The sequence below is a fragment of the Propithecus coquereli genome, unplaced genomic scaffold (genome assembly GCF_000956105.1).
Source record: "Propithecus coquereli isolate 6110/MARCELLA unplaced genomic scaffold, Pcoq_1.0 Scaffold99, whole genome shotgun sequence".
Lineage (NCBI taxonomy): Eukaryota > Metazoa > Chordata > Mammalia > Primates > Indriidae > Propithecus > Propithecus coquereli.
The window spans coordinates 5447939-5461641 of NW_012156284.1; the positions used below are offsets into that span (position 1 = coordinate 5447939).

At 41.3% G+C, this 13703-nt stretch overlaps 1 protein-coding gene across 3 annotated transcripts; it reads left to right on the forward strand.

Moving 5' to 3' along the window:
- Positions 1 to 4380: 4380 nt before the first annotated feature.
- SLITRK4 (SLIT and NTRK-like family, member 4) lies at positions 4381 to 12236 on the forward strand. Of its 3 annotated transcripts, none has more exons than XM_012665273.1 (2): positions 4381 to 4761; positions 9187 to 12233. In XM_012665273.1, exon 2 carries the CDS (start codon positions 9237 to 9239, stop codon positions 11748 to 11750), a length of 2514 nt encoding a protein of 837 aa, XP_012520727.1. In that variant the 5' UTR covers positions 4381 to 4761; positions 9187 to 9236; the 3' UTR covers positions 11751 to 12233. The 3 variants fall into 3 exon arrangements, with proteins under 3 accessions (XP_012520727.1, XP_012520728.1, XP_012520730.1); XM_012665274.1 differs by lacking the exon at positions 4381 to 4761 and adding an exon at positions 5273 to 5576 and having other exon boundaries at positions 9187 to 12236; XM_012665276.1 differs by lacking the exon at positions 4381 to 4761 and adding an exon at positions 5902 to 6073.
- Positions 12237 to 13703: the final 1467 nt, after the last annotated feature.

Here is a 13703-nt window from a genome sequence, read left to right on the forward strand (position 1 = left end):
AGTCCTCAATATTTTTGTAAAAAAAAATAATGTTTTGCTGGCTAGAGACAACACTCTGGTTCCCAGGATAGAGTTGAAGATGGTAAAAATGGAAGGTTTCTCATCAACTTTCTGTCTCTCTGACAAAGCTTTAGTTGGTGTTATGGAACTTGTACAGCCTATGGGAGTAATTCTCACAGTAAATTGTTTAGCTATTAACTTCCTATTTTTTATTTCATGATCTTTATTATCTTTGAGTTGTCTGAGGGCAGTTGAGCTTGTTTCGAAGCCCTAATTTTTGACAGTGAAAGAGAAAGATTAGATTTCTCCAAGTTAGAGAAAATACAGAAATAAAATGAGTAAACAGAACAGAGACACTATTATGTCAGCATCTGTAGCTTAGCAAAATAATATTCTAGACAATATACGTGGTACTAGTGAGACATATGAACAAGTATTCATTAGGCACCAAAATTACAAAAATTCTTGAAAACAACACCCCTCTTTATTATTCTTTTAGAAAGAATAATTTTTAAATGAAATATTACATGAGAAATTAGCCAATGCCTGGAGTACACAGACTTTAATACATTCACTGCTGACACTTTAGTTTCTGAAAAGGACAAGTTACTAGCTGTACTATACAGATGTCTGTGGAAAATGGAAGGTGAGTTAGTTGATATTATCTAATCAAATAATCAACTAATCTCACATTTTCCAATTCATTCGGTGTCATATTGGGTAACAGCTCTTTTGTCTTACCTCTGTAATAAGTCTAGGGTTGAACATTACTGCTTTACATGCCTCCGTTCGGCAATAGTGAAAGCAATTGTCCCTAACAAGTGACAACTGAGAAATCATCACAGGTTCAGAATCAACTCAGGTATGAGGGTTGAAAGAGCAGACTGGCTGGAAGAAGCCCGCTATTGGCCAAGGGTAAAATCAGATTCAGGAGACCCTGTCATGCATAATTGATGTGAATTGTTTTTCACATCTTTTATTGGTTTATTGTTGTGCTGAGCATTGATACTTTAATACTTGCAAACATTTATGACTCAAGTACTTATCATTGGAAAATCTATTCTACTTTCAAAGTTAAAAGTGCCCTGTGGAAAATAAAATGTGGAATAGCAGAAAGATCTCAAAGACCTGGGGTCAAATCTTGACTGTCACTTACTCACTGTATGACCTCAGACAAATTATTTAGCCTCTATGAAACTCATTTAAATATAATCCCTCACCCCGTTCATAGAACTAAATGAAGTAACATTTGTAGGCCATGTGGCTAAGAAGAGGCTCTCATTAGACAGTAGTACTATTAGATTATGATCTAGAAACTCCCTTTCAGCTCCTAAATTTCACAAAATTTGCAAAAATGAGCAATTAGCACCAGTTTTTTAAATTGTATATTATCAAAAAAAGGTTCCATCCGTCAAATATGTTTGTGAAATGCTACATGTCATATCCCTTTTCCCTTGATAAATAAAAATTCATTTTAACATAATTAAATGTTTTGAGAAATCCCAAAGTTAAAAAAATGTTTAGCTTTATGTAACCAATGGTCTTTTAAACTTATTTGATTATGGAAACTCTCTTCCCAGATGATATATTAGCAACCTAAGAACTTTTTTGTATTCCACTTATAGAAATGCCAAGTTTCTAATTGTTAAAATGCCAGAGTATAAATTAATTCTTCAATATTAAAATAAACTGAAAGATCTGTGATACATGGATTCGAAAATTAAGGCTAATTTGATTTTAAACAGCAGCAAAACACAGCAGGATAAATGAGGAACACAATAAAACTGAAAGACCAATGAGGGTTAAGGCATGTTGGCATGTTGGCCTTATAATTTTTATTGGTTGGTAGTGTTTTAATGGCTAAAACTGCCTTTGGAATTAAGGATATTCAACATTTTGTTGAAATTCCTGGTGCAGTTATTTATTTGCCATGAAGGAGGGAGACACAAAGTAGCCCTATGCTTCCAGCTGTACTCCTGAAAAGCCAAGATTAAGTATGGTGAGACATTTGGAGAAAAACCGTGAGGTTATTGCAAAACTCACAATATTTGAATTCATATATTTTAGGAAGAACAACAACTTTGTTTTTCTTTCAATTGCCATAAATAGTGCCAGGGCTTTAACACTTCTATTTTATATATTTACTCCTTTTTTTTAAGCTAGTAATTTCCCTTAGTTTACTATTTTTCTATATGGATGTCACCTGTAGTTGTAGGAAGTGGAAAAGAGACTGCAGGAGTAAACAATTGGTTTTTTTAATTACTTTGAAAGTAAAAGAATCATAAAGCACGCAAGTTGTTACTTCTATGTCATTTTATGAGTGTCCACTTTATCTTTTCTAAGCAGTAAAATATTTTAAAGCATTCATTTTAAAGAGTTCAATATTAACCACTGATAAGTTCTTAAAAATAATATGAATTGTAATTTATTGATGCACTAGCTGTACTTGCTTTCAGATTTCTGTCTCCATATCCATATGAAAAAGAACATTTCACAGTTATTACAGTTAAATATAGCCAAGTCTCAGAACAGTTTCTAAAGTTGAATAAAGATAGGCATTTTAATCATCTGATATTTACTATCCAAATCTGGCCTTTTCAGCTATTACAGTACTTGGAATGTGCATTATATTTTCAGATAAATTTTTTTTTCTCATTCTATTGACTCTTGTTAACATTTATAGTGAAGGACAAACAATTCACCTATCCCAATAAAATATATTGTGGCTTCCTGAATCCTTTGCATTTAGAATAAATGCCAACTTGTTTTGGTATCCATTACTGCTTTCAAATTGCATTATGCAATATAATGCAAATGTGAGTTCTTAATTAGCAGAATCTGTTTTGTTCCAATGTACAACAGTACAGGGATCTTTCAACGTACTGCAGCTGTTACCTATGGAGGAAATACATTTCGCCTTAGTAAGAGGAGACTACATATGTTGTTATAGACAGATACTTTACTGTTTCCTTAAGCAATGCTATTTCATAATGGATTTCATATTGAATATTGCAAATTTTGCCATTGCTGTCCACTCAATTTCTGCCTCTAGGTTTTTTTTAAAGGAGAAGATTAAATTTTTCAAGGCAATGGGGAATGGGGTTGAGGAAAGAGTTCTTTATGAAAGATGCAATATTTACCAAGGTCATAAAGAAATATGCTTATATACACATATCTCTTTAAATATTCATTTAAATATTGTATGTACATCTCTGTATACATGCTGTGCCCAGAAAACATTTGCATGAATATAACCTGAAGGCAGCCTGATACAATGACAAAAATGAAAAAAAAACCCATATATATGAATAAATATTACAGACTATATAGAAGTTATGCCATTATTCACAAATAACATAATAAATCCTTCACCCATCATATTTTTTGCCTAGATTTGAGGCCTTTAAACATCAAGCATTTCTGGTAAATATTTAACTGTAGGAGTTCAGGCAGATAGCCAAATTCTGGTTTCAAAGCTATTGCTAGTTTTAGCTTAAAGAGTTTTTTAATTTTTAAGCAAAAGCATTTCTGGATACTGGCTATACTCTATTGTGGCTAGCGTCACTGGAATTTGAATAAGTGAAGTGGGTAAAACATGGATGTTGAAGAAACTTGTCTGGCAGTATTATCGGAAATGTGGCAAAAAATGGGCTAACGTGAGTCCTAGGGAAATACTTCCCATTTATAACTTAGCTCTATTTACCTAAAGCCAGTTTATTCCCACAGACACAGAGTAAAGAGAGAGAGTTGTTTTTCTTAGCCAAGCACCTACAAAAACAGCAAGGTTGGGGGAGGGGAGTAAAATGAATATTTTAGCCTTTACTTGTTCAGGGAAACCAGGTATTTGAAATACACACATGACAGCCAAACTAGGTCTGACTCTCTCCCCTAGGTGTATATGCTTTCTCAACTAGCTTATTAACTAAATTACCCAACGGCATGAAGCTAGTTTGAACATTAGTCCTTTCTCAGGACATCCCTACTCTCTTCTGGAAGCACTAAACTGCTAACATGGGTAGAAGAGGCCTTAATCCACACGTTGGATTGGCAGCCTCTGGATATTTCAGACTCAGCTGCTAAAGTCTCTTTGGTATACACTGAGGGGCTACTGAAGTGACTTCTTAGTCCATTCCCTCTCCCTCTCTCTGTCTCCAAGGGGTATCCAGGGGGTTCCTTCCCCGTCCCTCTTCACAGTTCTTCCCACACAGCCCCCCCCCCCAACCCTCCTTTCCCTAATGCCTCCCATCCACCACCCCCTTCCCCAACCAAAATCCCCTCCCGGTCACCACCAAAGCCTGGAGAAGTGGAACGCACACAATGCCTCCCTTATACGGCTTGAGCTGGGAACTGGGCATGCTCAGTAGCCAAAGCACATTTTCTTTTTTTTTCTTTCGGTCGCGCGAGTGCGGCATCTCTTCCAGTCCCACACTCCTCTTTCCTCTACCCCATCACCTATTCCCAATCCCCACCTCCAGCTCCAAAATCATCCTGCTTAACCCGTTCTGCGCCAAAGGCTCGCAGAGTTCTATGGTGCGTAGAATTAACCCGTCTTCTCCTAACCCCGCTAAATAGTCTCACTTTGGGCAAAAGTCTCACACTTTTGCCTTAAAGCCCCCGGCCCCTTAGGAGCAGACAGGTAGGGGGAGTGCGAATACTACTGGATCCCAGGAAACCGATCCCAAGAAGGCTCCATCCAGGTTCACACGCTACCAAGAAGTATTCCCGGAGCCCTCTGTTCTGCGGGGTGACAATTAGCCAAAGGTACTGTACCCGCGATACAAAATCCAAGTGCGATTGTTGCATTTGAATGTTATTATTGTTGACTCACCCCCCTGCATCCTGGAATTATTCAATTCCGCGTAGACTCGACGACCCTATCTTCCTCCCTCAACCGCCCTCCCCTAGGCTCTCAAACGTTTCTTTGGCTTTTCCTGGGTTTTTGGTTGCTCTCTCAAAGGAACGCCCCGTGTGTGTGTGCGCGTGTGTGTCTGTGTGTGTGTTTTTCTTCGTTCTTAGGGGACTGGGGGAGAAGAAAGGACTCGAGTCTGCGTGTATGTGGTAGGGAGGATGGAGAAAAGCGCGCCCGCATTAGAGGACTGGGGTCTCTACTGGAGGAAAGGGGTCGCTCCTCCCTAGGGGATGTTTTAGGCAAAAAGAGGGGGCGGACACCGGGAGGAAAGCGCGATGTCTTTCTCGGTGCGGGGGTAGAAAAGGAATCAAGTGGGGATGTCTGCGTGGGGGTCAGGGGGGCTCAGGAATGTGCTAGGGTCGAAGTGGTTGGGTGTCTGAGGAAGGGCTGCCTGTGTGCCGGGGGGCGGGGGCGGGGGCGGGGATTCAGCTCGTGTATGTAAAGGTGCAGCCCGTGTGCGAGGGGCTGGGTGCGCGCGCGGTGTCTGGCCGGATGCGCGCGCGCGCGCGCGCCACTGCCCGCCTGCTCGCCTGCTAGGGCTGCTCAGTGGGTTTGACGGGCGAGCCGGCGCGGAGAAGCTCTATTCCAGACCACTTAGAGACCATCGCGGAAACTGCAGCGTGGGTCACGGCGTGGCGGGCCTTGCAAAAGACGCCGGGCTACCGAGGTTCGTGAATTTCCAGCGGGGGCTGCGTGAGCTGCAACAACACGCACGCTGCCTCTTCCCCGCTCGATTCGGCAGCATGTGTGTGTGCGTGTGTGTGTTCGTTCGCGCGCGGGCGGAGGGGGCAGGTAGCTTATTATTTTTAGTTTGAATCCTGTTGGTTTGGGGACAGTTAAGTGGCCAAAGTGGCCGTGGTGTCTAACCCCCCCCCCCACCTCCTACTTGCCTGTCCATGGCGAGGTCGCATGTCCCTCAGAACCGGAAAGAATACGGATGTCCTTGGCATCGCTGCTCCCCAGGCGGCTGGGGCGGCGGGGAAAGTGTCCTGATCACTGGTGACTCGGGTTGTCGGGGCCGCTGCGCTGGGCTTGGCTTTGTTTTCTGTGCCTCACTCGCAGGCACTCTCCGTGGACGTGGATCTGAGGCTCCGGGCAGTAGCCCGCGGGTTGGTTGGAGATTGCTGGCATCTGACAAAACTGGGAATAAGAGAGGAGGAGCCGGTGGGTAACTCCAAAAGCCCTGCAAAACCGGGCGAGTGCTGGCTGCGCGACTTTGCAATGTGCCTAAATGTTGAGCTGATTTCTGGTTTGGTAGAGCAGTATTATGTAGATGGTCAGGGGAGCGGGGTGGGGGTGGGGGGTGACAAGGGGGAGCCTGGGCCACCGCTCGAGGCCGCAGAGCCATGGGGTCACTCCGCCTGTGGCAGGCGGGTCAGTGACGCCCTATTGCCGTCGTCCTCGAGGTCTTCCTCCTCACCGCACGCCTGGGTCTAGAGAGGCAGAGTGAAACTCAGGCAGCTGCCCCTTGTGGGATGGGAGCACGCGGAGAAATGTGTGCGCAGCGGGGCTGAAGGCCCCCGTGATATCCCACGCGGTACCCCGCCTCCTTCACCCAGTCCGCGAGGCTGCTGCTCTGGCCCGGGACCCAGGAGGGGGCTGCGCACCGGCTCCGGACACCAGGATGCGGCAAAGCATTGCGGTACACGCTAGCGGCCCCTCTAGCAGCGTCGCCACCGGCCGAGGTAGAGCACCCGCACCAGGGCAGACGTGGCCGAGTCTTTCCGAGGACCCCCTTCACCCCCACCCCAGCCTGAGGCAGGCCAGCGGGGTTTTCCTAAGTGAGGCCCAGAGGAGCCACCTCAGCCCATCATTCCCCACCCCCTGCCCACCAGTGGTCTGCCCCTGTCAGGCCAGCTCTCTCCTCCTCTGCGCAGCGCGCAGCGCCAGGCACAGCACTCGGGTGGATGCCGGATTTGTGCAGTCCTGGCTGGCCCTGGGAGCTGAATGTCTTGCTGGGCAGAGAGAGAAAGAGAGAGAGAGAGAGGGAAGGAAGGAGACGAACGTCTCTCAGCCCACTGAGAGAAGGCTCTTGGTACCCAACTCGTACTTTGTGGGTTTTTTCTTTTCTTTTTGCTTTTTTCCCCTGATTTTTAAATGTGCATGTTTCACTGGTACCACATGAATTGTGGTTTCTTTCACGTAAGTTCAGTGCCCCTTTTAACCCTCTGTCTAGCTCCCTTCTCCAAGCCCTTTTTCTTTCTTTCTCCACTTCTCCACGGTCTCTTGCCCTTCCAGTGCCTCTTTACCACTGTCTCCTTGGCCAATCCACTATTTCTCTCCCTTGCCTGCTCCTTCAGCTGCTTGCAGCTTCCTCTGTTTCACAAGGGCTGCATTTGGAAACTTCATAGCTTGTCCTTGCGCCTTTTTCTCCCTTCCTACTTAAAGTAGAAATTATGAGGGGAAAGGCAGCTCCTTATGTGTTTTCAGATTTGTTGTTGTTTCTGGTTCTTGTTTTTGTACTGAATTTGTATTATTCTGATTTTGTTTTGTTTTGTTTTTTTAGTTTGGTTGCTTTTTGGTTTCTTTGTTTTGGGGTGGGAGGTGGTGATGGTTAATAACAAGAAATGACTCAACTAAACCAAAATAGCTGTTGAAAACTGCATCCATGGCAAGGCTAAAAAGATCAAGAAATTTGGTTTTACAATGAAAGTTGGTTTAGGTGATGTCATACCTAAGAATTATGACTTCTTTTTGCAATGCCAATCATGCTGTCATGGTGAATAGGGGAAATGCACATCTATATGGCAGCCAAATAGCATCTCAGCATTGCCGGCTGTATTCTGAACCAAACTACTTAAAATGCAAATCCTCTTGGATCCTAGCTAATGGATTGTCTACCTTGAGACATGTTCGGTTTTACCACTAGCTGATTCCTCATGGGCAAAATACACAAAGGAGTTTCCGTGTGACACTTCTTTCTTTGCATCATTCTCTCATTGTGTGTTTCCGGGTATTTTGTTTATTTAATTAATATTTGGTGGTAACCATATTTAAATTGTATCCATCTTCCCATTCATGATTGAAAAGACTCACATTGCTAAAATTGTATCAATACCATGCACTCTGTGTTGTGTTTAATCTGTTCTGTGAAGCATTGTATATATCTGTGTATATATGCAGTATTTAAGTAGTTGGCTACAACAGGATAATTTGCTAAGCATTAAACTCTACCAACAAGTGACCATTTGTTTATAGAAAAGGACATGGGGTGGTAATATTGGGGGGCGGGTGGGTGTTTGGAAACTAAGCAAACAAAAATGTGCTGTACTGAACATGTCTGGTGCTGCAGATAAAGCTACTCAAAGATTGTAGTGTGTGAAATCCTCTTCCTTGGCAGTTGCAATCTGTGGTCAAAGTGAAGGAGACAAGCATTTAAGCCAACCATCAGTGGGAACTGGATTCAAAATGGCAAATAAAGGGATGGGAGAGGGCCAGGCAGGCAGGACAGCCAGTTCTGGGGGTGGAAAGCCTGCCTGGAGATCAGATAAGCATTCAGGAGCAAGCAGTTTCCTCTCCTGCCTTCAGAGAACCAAAGACAAAAGGCTCCCCCCCCCCTTGGGAGGTAACTGACAGGGAACTAGATACTGTTTATTTACCAGAAAATAAAATGTAGCCATCCCCTACTAGGTTGTTTTTCTAGGATCCCACAGAGTCAACTGTGCTTTTGAAGACAGAAGTGTACAGGAGTGAATTGATTCATAGCAATGAGTTTACCTATGGGCCTGAAGCTTAGGCAAATCTGTTCCCAGGTCACCATCCCTTGGTGTTTGAATCTTCCCCTCTACAGTAACCCAATCCTCCATTGAACCCTTGGCTCTAATATCTTCTCTATTCAGCTTCTCTATCTAGAATAGATACCCACTAATTGAATGCCATTGTGGTACAAACTACATGGCATATTTGATGGTCTGGGGTCAGTCATTTGAATTGCAGATAGAAAGTTTAAGGTTCCTATTCAAGGGCATAGTTTGATGATCCAGGTCAAAAAACATATTTTCAAATTGTTAAGGTTTAAGCATGACTAATCTTTTTTCCTATTGTTCGTTGTGTGTTCTGCACATGTAAATTTTGTATAAACTACGGATGTGGAAATAAAATGTATGGCAGTTTGTGGTGGTTATTATTGTTAGACTGAGTGAGAACATTTGGAGTTTTGGGTGCTTTAAAAATACTATGCTAGTAATTATAGGCATGTGTTCACTATGGTATGATTTAAACATCAATAATTTTTCAAGTAATGACCATTGAAAAAATGTTTTCTTTTTATTTTTTAGATTATTTCTCTTTATTCAGAAGCATAAAGTTGTTTGCTGATTGCAAGAAGATGTTTCTTTGGCTTTTTCTGATTTTGTCAGCCCTGATTTCTTCGACAAATGCAAATTCTGACATATCGGTGGAAATTTGCAATGTTTGCTCCTGCGTGTCAGTTGAGAATGTGCTCTATGTCAACTGTGAGAAGGTTTCAGTCTACAGACCAAATCAGCTGAAACCACCTTGGTCTAATTTTTATCACCTCAATTTCCAAAACAATTTTTTAAATATCCTCTATCCAAATACATTCTTGAATTTTTCACACGCAGTATCCCTACATCTGGGAAATAATAAACTGCAGAACATTGAGGGAGGAGCCTTTCTTGGGCTCAGTGCGTTAAAGCAGTTGCACTTGAACAACAATGAATTAAAGATTCTCCGAGCTGACACTTTCCTTGGCATAGAGAACTTGGAGTATCTCCAGGCTGACTACAATTTAATCAAATATATTGAAAGAGGAGCCTTCAATAAGCTCCACAAACTGAAAGTTCTCATTCTTAATGACAATCTGATTTCATTCCTTCCTGATAATATTTTCCGATTTGCATCTTTGACCCATCTGGATATACGAGGGAACAGAATCCAGAAGCTCCCCTATATTGGAGTTCTGGAACACATTGGCCGAGTTGTCGAATTGCAACTGGAAGATAACCCTTGGAACTGTAGCTGTGATTTGTTGCCTTTAAAAGCTTGGCTGGAGAACATGCCATATAACATTTACATAGGAGAAGCTATCTGTGAAACTCCCAGTGACTTATATGGGAGGCTTTTAAAAGAAACCAACAAGCAAGAATTATGCCCCATGGGCACAGGCAGTGATTTTGATGTACGTATCCTGCCTCCATCTCAGCTGGAAAATGGCTACACCACTCCTAATGGTCACACTACCCAAATATCTTTGCACAGATTAGTGACCAAACCACCAAAAACAACAAATCCTTCCAAGATCTCTGGAATTGTGGCAGGCAAAGCCCTCTCCAATCGCAATCTCAGTCAGATTGTGTCTTACCAAACAAGGGTGCCTCCTCTCACACCTTGCCCAGCACCTTGCTTTTGCAAAACACATCCTTCAGATTTGGGACTGAGTGTGAACTGCCAAGAGAAAAATATACAGTCCATGTCTGAATTGATACCGAAACCTTTAAATGCCAAGAAGCTGCATGTCAATGGCAATAGCATCAAAGATGTCGACATGTCAGATCTCACCGAGTTTGAAGGACTGGATTTGCTACATTTAGGCAGCAATCAAATTACAGCGATCAAGGGAGATGTATTCCACAATCTTACTAACTTACGCAGGCTGTATCTCAATGGCAATCAGATCGAAAGACTCTATCCTGAAATATTTTCAGGCCTTCATAACCTGCAGTATCTGTATTTGGAATACAATTTGATTAAGGAAATCCTTGCAGGCACCTTTGACTCCATGCCAAATTTGCAGTTACTGTACTTAAACAATAATCTCTTAAAGAGCCTACCCGTTTACATTTTTTCTGGAGCACCCCTTGCTAGACTGAACCTGAGGAACAATAAATTCATGTACCTACCTGTCAGTGGGGTCCTCGATCAGCTGCAGTCTCTTACACAGATTGACTTGGAAGGCAACCCGTGGGACTGTACTTGTGATTTGGTGGCATTAAAGCTGTGGTTAGAAAAGTTGAATGACGGTATTATTGTGAAAGAACTGAAATGTGAGACACCTGTTCAGTTTGCCAACATTGAACTGAAGTCCCTCAAAAATGAAATCTTATGTCCTAAGCTTTTAAATAAGCCATCTGCACCATTCACAAGCCCTGCACCTGCCATTACATTCACGACCCCATTGGGTCCCATTCGAAGTCCTCCTGGTGGCCCAGTGCCTCTGTCTATTTTAATCTTAAGTATCTTAGTGGTCCTCATTTTAACTGTGTTTGTTGCTTTTTGCCTTCTTGTTTTTGTTCTGCGACGCAACAAGAAACCCATGGTGAAACACGAAGGCCTGGGGAATCCTGAGTGTGGCTCCATGCAGCTGCAGCTAAGGAAGCATGACCACAAAACAAATAAAAAAGATGGACTGAGCACAGAAGCTTTCATTCCACAAACCATAGAACAGATGAGCAAGAGCCACACCTGCGGCTTGAAAGAGTCAGAAACCGGGTTCATGTTTTCAGATCCCCCGGGACAGAAAGTCATTATGAGAAATGTTGCCGACAAGGAGAAAGATTTATTGCACATGGATACCAGGAAGAGACTGAGCACAATTGACGAGCTGGATGAATTATTCCCTAGTAGGGATTCTAATGTGTTCATTCAGAATTTTCTCGAAAGCAAAAAGGAGTATAATAGCATAGGTGTCAGTGGCTTTGAAATCCGCTATCCAGAAAAACAACAAGACAAAAAAAACAAGAAGTCACTTATAGGTGGCAACCACAGCAAAATTGTTGTGGAGCAAAGGAAGAGCGAGTATTTTGAACTGAAGGCAAAACTTCAGAGTTCCCCCGACTACCTACAAGTCCTTGAGGAGCAAACAGCTTTGAACAAGATCTAGGTCATGCAATCTTACTTCATATAGAGGACATTTATTTAATGATGAAAGTGCCTTTTGTTGACTTCAAACTTCCAAATACTATATTATCAATAGGCATAGAGGCAGGTGTTTCCAAGGGTGTCTCATTAACTGTAGCTGAAAAGATGTGTCAAGTAGAAGAGAATTCCCTTAATAGATTTTACTACATAAAACCTATACTGTGGAGTCCTGTGGGGATACTGCAAACTCTATTGCCAAAGGGATGCTTTATACACATAATACATGGAATTTAACCTCAAGAGGCAAATCTGTTTTGTACCCCAATGCAAAACCTTCGTCTCTTTGTCCTTTGTAAAGCAAACTTAAGAAAACTGGTACCAGTGTTTGTACCTCAGCTGGGTCCTTCATCTTGCACGTAGATTAAGTTGGTGGAACTGGAATAATCCTTCTGATTTGTGGCATTGTAACAACTCTGTGTAAAGATTATCTGAAAAGTAAAAAAAAAAAAAAAAAAAGCATGCAAAGACAGAACATTCAATAGTATTTGTAAATCGGTAACCTTTATGGCCTGCATCTTGAAACTGCTGGATTTATAATGTTAAATTGTGCAAATACTTGTTTAAAATATAACATGCATTACATAACTATAAAATAAATTTGAACACCTTAAGCATTATCTGTCTATACATAAAAACCTAAAAGGAAAAAAATAACATGAGTTACCTACCATTTGTGGTGATCTGAAAAAATACATGATGTTTATCAGAATTAAACGTGGCTCAAATTAAACTAACACTAGAGTTTGTTCTCAGTTATGTGAAATACCCACAATCCTTAAAGGTTGTCCAAAATTAGCAAAGTGCTTACCGTGTGAGCGCACCCGAAGCTATTTTTGTAACATATTTCATATTTATGAAGTACTACTTTGTACACTAAATAGGAAAGATATGTACTCCTTAATATGTATTTAATATGCCTGACTTGTTTTCTGATCACAGTCAATTTATCAGTAGGTATAAATTTAGATAGAAAAAATAAACTAAAACCGAGGCTTATGTGTACAGAAATATTCTGGACTTTGTGATCAGGTATAATTTAAAAATAAAAAAAATCAAATAAACAAAGGAACAAAAATACAAAAAAAAAAAACAATTCTGTGCTATTCTTGTGAATTTAGCATATTACCTTCAGATTTGTTACCGATTGTGCATTTTAAAATAGGTTCCTTGGTTTTATTGTATTGTGTCTGGGGCAGTTGTTATTTGCCATCAGTTGTCTTGCTTTTTAGGATTCTATGAACTTAATTCAAATAGTTTTCACTACAAGTATTTAAAAAAATTAATGAATAAGGTTAATAGTTATATCTTGTATGCATCAGTATCCTGTTCTTTCATTATTCTGACTACTATCAGAAAATCTCGTAGAACTGTAAACATCATGGTAATCTTGGCTGTCAAATCCTCACTGTAAAAAGCTTGCATTGATCTCAGATGAGTTCACAGTCTACAACTACAAATGATAGGCCCCTGCATTTGCTTGTGCCATTAAGTTCTATGTCAAAATTGGTCAAAGGAATGAAGCACTTGAGAATGGGCGATGTATAACGATTTGGAGGAGCTCCTGATTAGCAAAGTGATATCCAGAAACACATTGCCTGTTTGGCCTGCTTATATATATACACACAAACATGTATACGTATGTATATATATATATATATGTATGTATACACACACATCTATATATATATAGTGTTGAGTGTGTGTGTGTTCCATCTCTTAAGTTACTGTATTAATCAGTAAGATAACCAAGAAGGTAAACATAGACATTTTTCATGAATTCCAAATAGCATATGTTTTGGTGCAGGTTCTAAAATGATATTATGGCTAAAGTTGTAATAGCAGTTCCTTTATTAATCACTAATTTCAGGGCTTTATGTGTTTGTTCCAAGATAAAACAAAACAAAATAATAAAAAA

What these genes read in the sequence shown, in the direction of transcription:
- SLITRK4 (XM_012665273.1), top strand. Translation starts at nt 9,237, where the DNA reads ATGTTTCTTTGGCTTTTTCTGATTTTGTCAGCCCTGATTTCTTCGACA.